Source organism: Glycine max, chromosome 2 (genome assembly GCF_000004515.6).
Source record: "Glycine max cultivar Williams 82 chromosome 2, Glycine_max_v4.0, whole genome shotgun sequence".
Lineage (NCBI taxonomy): Eukaryota > Viridiplantae > Streptophyta > Magnoliopsida > Fabales > Fabaceae > Glycine > Glycine max.
This window is the reverse complement of record NC_016089.4, coordinates 9,904,250-9,914,853: the sequence shown is the minus strand read 5'-3', so window position 1 is coordinate 9,914,853 and position 10,604 is coordinate 9,904,250. Positions and strand designations below refer to the sequence as shown.

Genomic DNA, 10,604 nt, shown 5'->3' with positions numbered 1-10,604 from the left:
CTTAATTCAAACTATAACTATCACCTGATTCAACATTCAACTAAATAATTTGAACAATACAGCAACCCAAAATTTTTTACAAACTATGAATATCAAACTAATTCAACATTTGACAACCTCACACAAATATTTAATCTACATATACATCAATATTTTAACAACAACCAAATTCAACTTTTAATTACATAATTTCAAAATTATAACCTACAAAGCTCATTTAACCAAAAAATACTTCAACCTAGGCAAAAAAATCAACACTTCAACCAACAAATATATTTTTATGTTTCACATAAATTACAAATAGAATTAACCAAAATAACATTCAAAATAATCTTAAAACTAAAAAATCATAAAACGAATTACTCCACGGAAGAAGCAGTCTTCTGTAGTTGTAATGTCAACAACAGAGAAAGCTTCTTCCGTGGAGTCTCGCGGAAGACATCTTCTGCGAGACTCCACGGAAGTTTTCTTCTTTCGCAGTAATAATGTCATCGTCGGAAGAAAATTTCTTGGGTCGAATCTGAAACGCTTACACCATTCTACTACCTAAAATAAACAATCAACCACAAAAAAGCAGCTATGTACCTTAGTTGACAAATATCACACCAAAGCAGAGCACAAGCACAACCAGCACGGACAAATATCGCACAGCACAAGCACCAGAATGAAGAAAACGCAGGAGAGAACGCAAAAAGCAACCATGAAATAAAAAAAATAGCTTTTAATAAAAGAAAAACGTTCAGGGGCATTTTCGAGTTTTTTAAAAATTGCTGGGTGCACCAACAATGTTGCTGGGTGCCCCTAGCAATTCCCGCCACCAAGTAGGCAAGTCAAGGTGGATCAGGCCCAATGAATCAAGTTGGTCTATTTTGATAGTTCTATATTTATTCTACATGAATTAAATGTGCAATCATAATTAACTTTTGAAAAATATTTTTTTAAAATAATTTCACAAGTATAAAAATTGCATAAAAAATTTCTTATCGTTAAGTATACAACACTAACTTTAATATATATATTTGTTTCGTGTAGCATAATGTTATTAAGATGTGATCAATTTTATATTAAGTTGTAGTTTTTAAAATTAAAGTGTAAAGTTTAGGAATTATTTCACCTATGATGTTAAAGTTAACATTCCACACACAAGAAAATTTTGACGCATTGTTTACAGTATTAGGAATTATTCAAAAAAAATTGTTAAATTATCACCGTTTTACATTTCATCGGCAAAAATAACCCATTAACCTTTTATTCGCTTTCTCAATTTTAAGATGAGAAGATGCGCTGGATATGTAGTATTTTTATACATCAAAGGCAAATTCTATGTGATTATTAAAAAATTACTTATTCATATAAAAATTCACATATCTGAAAAACTTATATAACATTTTCTAAATTTAATAAATGTATTATATTCCATAAGTATAATGCATAACTATGGTATACTATTAATAAAATTGATTGTAAGTTAAATATAATTTTAATAAATATATGTTTTTGGTAAAAAAATAATAAATAAATAAATAGAATATGTAATCAAATTATTAAGTAAAGTAATTAAAAAATATTATTATTTTATAGATTTATCGATTTATTAATATTATATTAACCAAGTTGATTGACCCCGGTGATTAAGAATTTAGAATCAATTTGTATTTTTTTTTTTATGATTTTGGGTTTGATTTGTCCTTGTGCTCACTCAAATCCTGCTTGATAGACAACTCTTGTCACGTAATTCCTTGAAGCCTTAAGTAGTTAAGACTAACTGATTAGGTTAATCTACTTGAGGTTTAGGCCTATGAAGTAATAATGGGAGAGGGGGGGTTGTTTACTCCTACTATCAATCTTTTTTCACCAAATTATTTTTTGGTATTACATCAATAAATATCTATTTGAAATTTTCTATTTTAAATATGATTTATAAACTAATTCATTTAAACAATAATGAAATCAGTGTAGTTTTTAATATATATATATATATGTAGTATTATTCTTTTATAATAATTACATTTTATTTAAATTTAATAACATATCATATTTAAAATTAAAATATCATAATTGTTAAGTTAAAAAGACATTGTGTCTTAAGACGAATTCGGGGTCCCTAATTATTTTGATTAAATGCAAATACAAATGATAAAAGATACGTCTTATGCGTGAACAGATTGATTGAGCTTCGTGATTCTGTGTCCTAAGGATCATACGATAGCAAGCTTAGGTTATGATTTGATACTACATTTAAGAGTTGACATTTAATACTTCTCCTATGTGAATGTATATATACATGATTTTGATGATGTCAAAGAAGAATCTAACAAGGCTGCTTCAAATGATAAGCATTTGCTTCAAGAATAATTCAAGATTGCTTCAACAAACAAAGCCTTGTTTCAAGATTCACTAAAGACCAAGCCTTGCCTTAAAACAAAGTGCTTTCAAGACATGCAAGGCTTTGGTAATCGATTACCAGGAAGTGTAATCGATTACCAGAAGACATGGTTGATAAATAGCTGTTGAAAAATGTTTTGAATTTGAATTTTCAACATGTAATCGATTACCATATGTTTGTAATTGATTACCAGCAACGGAACTTTAGAAATTCAAATTCAAAAGTCATAACCCTTCAAATTATAACTGTGTAATCGATTACACAAACATTGTAATCGATTACCAGTGGAAAGTTTTTAGAAAATCTGCCAGCAGTCACATCTTTTCATTAGATTTGTGAATGACCATCAAAGGCCTATAAATAGGTGACTTGGGCACGAATTTTATAAGAGAGTTTTGATTGATCAAAATGTTTTATCCTCTCAAAAGATAGAGAGAGTTTTGCTTGGCAAAAATGTCTTATCCTCTCAAAAGACAATGAGAGAGATTCCAAAAGAACTTCATTGTCAAATGCTCTCTCAAAAGAAATCCTTGGTCAAACACTTGCAAAATCTATAAGGATTCCTACATGATCTTTATTGTAATATTCTTCTCTTGAAGAGAGAATTCTTCTTCCATTCTTCTTATTCAATGAGATTGGTTAAGAGACTGTGAGTCTCTTGTTGTAAAGGATTTCTGAACACAATGGATGGGCTGTCCCTATGTGATTTAGAATTTGTAATGGATTTTACAAAGATAGTGGAAATCTCAAGTGGGTTGCTTGAGTACTGGATGTAGGCACGGGTTGTGACCGAACCAGTATAAAACTGTGTTTGCATTCTCTCTTCCCTCATTTCATTTATGTTATTGCAATCAATTTTGCCTTGCATGTTTATATAACATTATTAAATTGATTGTTGTTGCTTCTTCTGCATTCAAAGCCTATCCCTCTTAAGATTATTGAGGCAACAAGGTCTAACATCCTATAGTATGTCAAATCCCATGAAAAATAAATGAACTTCAAAGATGTTAAAGTATTAAATTCCATCAAAAAGTGCACTCTATTGTATAGACCTACTTTGACTTATAAGGAAGTGTTTTTATGTCGAAGTACTCAACACGAAAGTCAACTAAACCTCGAACTCTTTACATGAAGAAAAGACATGCATTTAATGTTACATTAAATGTCTCAACGATCATTATCATCATATGAAGACAAGTGAAGAAATCTACATGTTGTGAGACAACAAATACTTAAAGATAATTAAAAATATACAGAAACCTTTGAAGAACAAGGACATGAACCTTGCACAAGAATATTCTTTATTCTTTGTGTAAAAAGCTTTTATGTGTATTCTTGTCAAATTCAAAAGCTTTCAAAATATCTTGATCATATTGAGAGAAAAGACTAAATATTGATTGGACATTCGTCTTTGAGACAATATTAGAGTTAGTCAATGAGCAAACTCAAACCACAAATATTTTTTGATTTGTTTACAGTCAGTAGTGGCTTGGTATGATAAAGAATAATGGATGTTCATCAAGCTTGGAATAGAACTTGAATTGTAGAGCTAGTCAGCGGTAATAGTAAACAATACTTGTAACATATGAGAAGTTAGGGAAACTTGATATTTTTGTCAAGAACTAAATTTAATCTCAGTAGTTGAGACAAATCAATATAAATCAATGTGTTTAATCATTTTCTTGCCTTTTGTCTGCTTTAACTGATTTAGCAATTGAATTTGTTTTAGACAGCTTGATATATCTATTGCTTTGCCAAAACACTTTTCATCGTCCGACTCAGTTTTTTTTTTTAAATATGTTGTATGTTTATACAAAGATTTTCTTTTAGACCAAAAACCTTGTTATTTACAAAAAGGCTTTAAAGATTTCTAAAATCACAATTCAACCTTCCGTTCTTTTGATATTTGTCTTTACAATAATTAATTTATTATAAGTAAAAATATTTATCCAATAACATTAAGTATTATATTAATTAAACTACAAATAATATAAAAGTCAAAATATTAAGAATAAAAAAATTAATAGATAAGTTATTAATTATTAGTTATTTATTTTATCATATACTTCAATTTTCAGTTTTAAAATATGTTTTCTCATTTAATTTTTTTAAAGATTAAAAACTGGTAAAAAAATTAATATATTGTAAACAATTATATTAAACAATAAATATTCTGTTTATCAAAAATTAAATATTGCAGTTAATAAATATAATATGTAGTCAATTCATAAATTAATATATTTTAAAAAATAATACAAATAATAAAACTTTAGTGAATATTTCTTGTTTTTATTTCATAATATGTTATTATAATTAATATATTATAAATAATTAATATGATATAATTAATATATATTCACTATATGTATTATATTATATTGTTATTAATATATTTTATATAAAATTGACCTTGTAACAATATTAAATATTATATTTCTTAAATATATAATATGTAGTCAAATTAATTAACATGATTAAATCAGCATGAAACGTGTTATCAATTATAATTTGTAGAATAATAATTTTCTTAATTCTTCTCTTTCATTATTGAAGAGGTTTACTCTTTCAAAAAGATATATTTTATGACTCTTAGTGAATAATCATATCTTATGATTCTTGGGAAAGAGTCATGTCTCATGACCCTTGGTCAAGATAGATATTCTTTAATAAACAAATATTTGTACCTTTTCATTAAAGGATACAACCTTCCATATATATTTGTATCTTTTTATGAAATAACATATATTTTCATAAAAGAATACAACTTTTCATACATACAATTTCATGAATAGACACATATTTTATGAAATGATATAACTTTTCCCAGATTAATAACTGGGAAATTTGTTTGACTTTTCTATAAATAAATTTTTTAAGTATAACTTCTAAATTTTATGGAACCCACTTCATTAACTTCTAAATTCTTATTTTTTATATTTTATTTTATTCTATCTTTAAAATATTTATTTAATTTTTTTGTTATCTTTTTTTAAAAAAACATATCATTTTATATTTTTCAATTAATTTTATCAAATATTGATAATTTAATTTTTGGCTAGTTTTACGGAAGGTATCCCGTACATTAAAAAGAATTGCATAATAAAACGTTAACTAAATTAACCAACAAAAGTGCAACGGCCTAAATATCATAGCCCAGCTCTTGTTTTATAAATTCTCCAATCTCGGATAAGCATAGAGCCATACCGAGTCCCCTTCTCCTTGTTTCTGTGCATCATCTGAATTTCTTAAAGATGGGCAGTAACTATGGTCCTTTACACATATTTTTCTTCCCCTTCATGGCACATGGCCATATGATACCTTTGGTTGACATGGCCAAACTATTTGCTGCAAAGGGTGTGAGAACCACCATAATCACCACACCACTTAACGCACCCATCATCTCCAAAACTATAGAACAAACCAAAACTCATCAAAGCAAAGAGATCAACATTCAAACCATCAAGTTCCCCAATGTTGGGGTTGGTTTACCAGAAGGATGTGAACACTCTGACTCAGTCCTTTCAACAGATTTATTTCCAATTTTCCTTAAGGCCACTACGCTGATGCAAGAGCCCTTTGAGCAACTATTGCTTCACCAGCGTCCAAATTGTGTTGTTGCTGACTGGTTTTTCCCATGGACAACTGATTCTGCTGCCAAGTTTGGAATTCCCAGGCTCGTGTTCCATGGGATTAGTTTTTTCTCCTTGTGTGCAACCAAAATAATGAGTCTCTACAAGCCTTACAACAACACTTGTTCTGACTCGGAGCTATTCGTTATTCCTAATTTTCCCGGTGAAATCAAAATGACAAGGTTGCAGGTGGGAAATTTCCATACGAAAGATAACGTGGGCCACAACAGCTTTTGGAATGAAGCGGAGGAGTCAGAAGAGAGGAGCTATGGGGTGGTTGTTAATAGCTTCTATGAACTTGAGAAGGATTATGCAGATCATTACAGGAACGTGCACGGAAGAAAAGCATGGCATATAGGCCCTTTGTCTCTTTGCAACAGGAATAAGGAGGAAAAAATATATAGAGGAAAAGAAGCGTCTATTGATGAGCACGAGTGCTTAAAGTGGCTGGACACGCAAACAACTAATTCAGTTGTTTACGTGTGTTTTGGAAGTGCGGTAAAGTTTTCTGATTCACAGCTTCTAGAGATTGCTATGGGACTTGAGGCATCGGGACAACAATTCATCTGGGTCGTTAGGAAAAGCATCCAAGAAAAGGGAGAGAAATGGTTACCTGAAGGATTTGAGAAAAGAATGGAAGGCAAGGGACTAATCATAAGAGGGTGGGCGCCTCAAGTGTTGATCCTTGAACACGAAGCCATTGGCGCGTTTGTGACACATTGTGGATGGAATTCGACGTTGGAAGCAGTGAGTGCTGGGGTGCCCATGATCACTTGGCCTGTGGGTGCGGAACAATTTTTCAATGAGAAGTTGGTGACTGAGGTACTTAAAATTGGTGTGCCTGTTGGTGTTAAAAAATGGAGTTACTCTGGGGTGGATTGTTGTGCAAAGTGGGATGTTGTAGAGAAGGCTGTGAAAATGGTATTTGCAAAGGAAGAGTTAGAGGGAATGAGAAAAAGAGCAAAAGTGTTGGCGCAGATGGCAAGACGGGCGGTGGAAGAAGGAGGATCTTCTGACTCAAATTTGGATGTTTTAATTCAGGAGTTGGGCACTCTCTCCTCCCTTTCCCGTTAATGTACCTTACATGAAACTAAATGCCCGTGTAAGAGTGATGAAAAATCACCTAAAAATAGAATAAATGGATTGAGAAAAAAAGTTTAGAAAGTAATATATTTATTCTTCCTTTATATACTCTTCTCATAGAAAAAATCTTATAAAGCATTGTTAAATATCATATTTATTATTTTCCATAATTAAATTAGTTAGTTTAAACTTATATGTTTATTAAGTACACCTCTTTTTCAAATAAATCAATATATATCAGTAATATAGAAGGGACTAGGGAGTTACAGATGGTCTATCAGTAAAGTCGTCTAGTTTGACAATCCAGCAGTTAGGGCTCAATTCAATGTATATGCATTGTCCTTGGGGTCCTACAAAAGGTTCAACCTTGGTTTTACATACATCACCAGGACAGATGGGTTGTGGCTTGATTCTCTTAGCCACTTTATATATATATATATATATATATATGGTGGAGTTTGCATTTTGTCAGGTGATCATTCCGAGTGACTTGGCTTTTATAGAACTGTTGAGTTTTGTGATTTGTAATGTTTAATACTCTGGTTTGGGAAAAGGACTTACACAGAAAATAAATAAAATAATAATAATCAATATATATTAAGATTAAAAATGTATTGTTAAGCAAAAATAATTTACTACAAAATTTGATGCAATATTTAGGGTTATTTTTAATTTTTTAATTAAGGTATATTTTTTAAACAAATTACTACAAAATTCAAGTTGCAGGGTTGAGAAGATGAAATCTGAAACAAGTGTTTTTTAGTTTATGCAGAAATAACCCAAAGCCAGTTTGTGTGTTAATATTTAACTGTATTTCTAGTGATCAACTGATACACTTCAATTCTTAGGCTCTGAAATGATAGGATCCTTCCCTACCTCTTAAGCGTGTAAACTGCTTCCATAGTAGTAACCATCTTCCTCCTAATGTGCTCAGTTTAGGGTTAGGGTTGGGTTGGGTTTGGGGATCGAAAGGACAGCGGAGGGTTTGGGATCAGTGAAATTAATTAGGGGTTGCTAGATATCCTTGAGGAAATCGTACGTGAATGAACCGCCATCATTTTTGTTTGATCTTGCTTATGACCATATGTTTGTGTCGTGTTTGATTTGGTGTTGTATTGGTATTGACTCTTGGCAACATGTTTGTGTACTAGTGTGGCGGTAATAATTTTTTATTTATGGAAAAATTAAAAGTAGGGAGGAAGTTGTAATTTTTAGTCATGTGTGGGTGAATAGAAATTTTAATTCCTTCCATAATATTTTGTTGGTGATGCTTTTTAGTATCTTTAATTTGAATAGGAACCGATATTGACGAAAAATTGCTTGGATGTTGTGGTTTCATCTGAGGGAAGTTAATACTGTGGAATTTGAGGTTCATAGAGATGTAGCATGTTTTAGTGATTTAAGCGGCCAAAAATTATTCGATACACTTAAATAATTTCTGACAATTTTGAATAAAATAAATGAACTATCACTCATGTAAAAAATATATATTAATAAAGTTAGCATCACGTGATCACTTAAGAATCATAATTGATAACAACTAAAATAATTAATGGAATAAATGTTTAAGGATTTAAGATCATTCAATTTTTTTTTTCAGAGACTAAAAACAATGTAAATTTAAAAAAAAAGGAAAAAACATACTCAATTCTAATTATATTAAATAATATTTTTGAAAAAAAACATTTATTAATATCATTATGCATTAGAGGTATGTATTTTTTTCATCTCAATTTCGTTATTGGTCATATCAAGATATAAGGAAGAATTTAATTCTTTCATAATAATTTAATTATTTGAAGTCAAAAAGTCTATAATTTTATGCCTTTTATTTTTTATCTCAATTTTTTTATTAGATATGGAAGAATTTTAATTATTTATTAATTTTGTAATTAATAAGTTTGTTCTTTGAAGTAAAAAATCTGTAATTTTTTATGCCTTTGCAATTTTTTCATGGTTTTCCTCAAATTCTTAATACCTCCACAAAAAGTTAATGTTTTAAGACTAAAAGAGTGTTTTATACAAAAAAGAAATGATGAACCTTGACTCGTTTTTTCTCAATTTGTAAATTCTTCCTTATCCTGTCATTGCCAAATAAAAATTTGGGTTAAGAAGTTTATACCTCTAAGCTATGTAATTATGATAAAAAAAAATACTCTGGAATATTTGTTTAAATAATTAAGTATACTAGACATTACAATATTATTTCAGATAACTACCTTACTGTCTCGTGCATCATATATTAAATTCACATTTTATAATTTATATGAGTAAATTTGTTATATTATTTTGAATTTTTAATATTATTAATTATTTAATTTAAATTTTAATAAATATATGTCAGTAGATATATTAATAAATATTTAAATATATTTTTATACACACATGTTTTATAAAATTATTAATATGGAAAATATTATCCTAGGTAGAATCCGATTTCTTCACTTTAGTAATGTCTTACATACTTTTTTTTTTTACTTTCTTTTAAAAAAAGTTTATCTAGATATGTTTGTTTCAAAGATAATTTTTTAGTCTCAATAATATTTTTTTTCCTGTGATTCTTGGGTATTATTAAAAAATATATTTTGTTGACTATTAAAATTTATTGGAATTATTTTTTATATTCCTAGAAATGATTAAAACATATGTTTAGTTGAGTTATATTTTCTCAGGAATTTATATATTATAATTTCTAAAATATTTTTATTACAAAAACTCTCATTACATTTCTTATTTTCTCGCCATGTGTTCAACGATTAGGATAATTGAAAGAGAAACAAGAATTATTTATTAAAAAAGGAACATTGGAGGTAAAGAAAAAATTAGTGTAAAATGTAGGAATGAAATAAATAAATTTGTGGAAACATTAATTGGGGAGGAATGAAATTTGCAAGATGGGAAAAAATTGAAGGACATATCATGAAGGAACAATCAGAAAATAGTGGGATAGTAGTAGTTTACCCATGGGAATAATCCCCCCCCCCCCCCCCCCCTCCTTTGTTAAGACTAAATATTAGTAAAACAAATGATTATGTCTTTTCCAAAAACAAATTATAGCTAGATATAACCTCGTAGTAGCAAACTTGAGATAATTTTTTTGGATCATGTATCCTTAGCAATAACTAAATAGTCATGAAACAAACACCTTTTTAGTTTTTCTTATAATTGATTTGGAATAACAAAAACAGTGAAGTGATTTAATTATAATTAAATTGTGTGTCTTATTAATTAAATATATTTATTATGATTTGCAAGTATATTTTTGTATTTTAGCTTGTAGTTAAATTCCGTGTCTTATTAATTAAATATATTTATTATGATTTGCCATGTTTTTGTATTTTAGCTTGTAGTTAAATGCATGAACGTTTTTATAATTGATTAGTCATTATATATACATTAATTAACAACACAAAAATGCAAAGGCGTACACAGTTTTAACCTGAATCACTGTTTTATAAGTCCTCCATCCTCTTATAAGCAGAAGAGCCATACCAAGTCCCCTTCTA

The 10,604-nt window shown here is 29.0% G+C and overlaps 1 protein-coding gene across 1 annotated transcript; it reads left to right on the top strand.

Annotated features, from left to right (window-relative positions):
* The first annotated feature begins 5,636 nt into the window (after nt 1-5,636).
* Nucleotides 5,637-7,107, top strand: LOC100779160 (scopoletin glucosyltransferase). Its single transcript, XM_003520019.5, has one exon. The coding sequence runs from the start codon at nt 5,638-5,640 to the stop codon at nt 7,087-7,089; it is 1,452 nt and encodes a 483-aa protein (XP_003520067.1). The 5' UTR covers nt 5,637; the 3' UTR covers nt 7,090-7,107.
* The last annotated feature ends 3,497 nt before the right edge of the window (nt 7,108-10,604 follow it).

What these genes read in the sequence shown, in the direction of transcription:
- LOC100779160 (XM_003520019.5), top strand. Translation starts at nt 5,638, where the DNA reads ATGGGCAGTAACTATGGTCCTTTACACATATTTTTCTTCCCCTTCATG.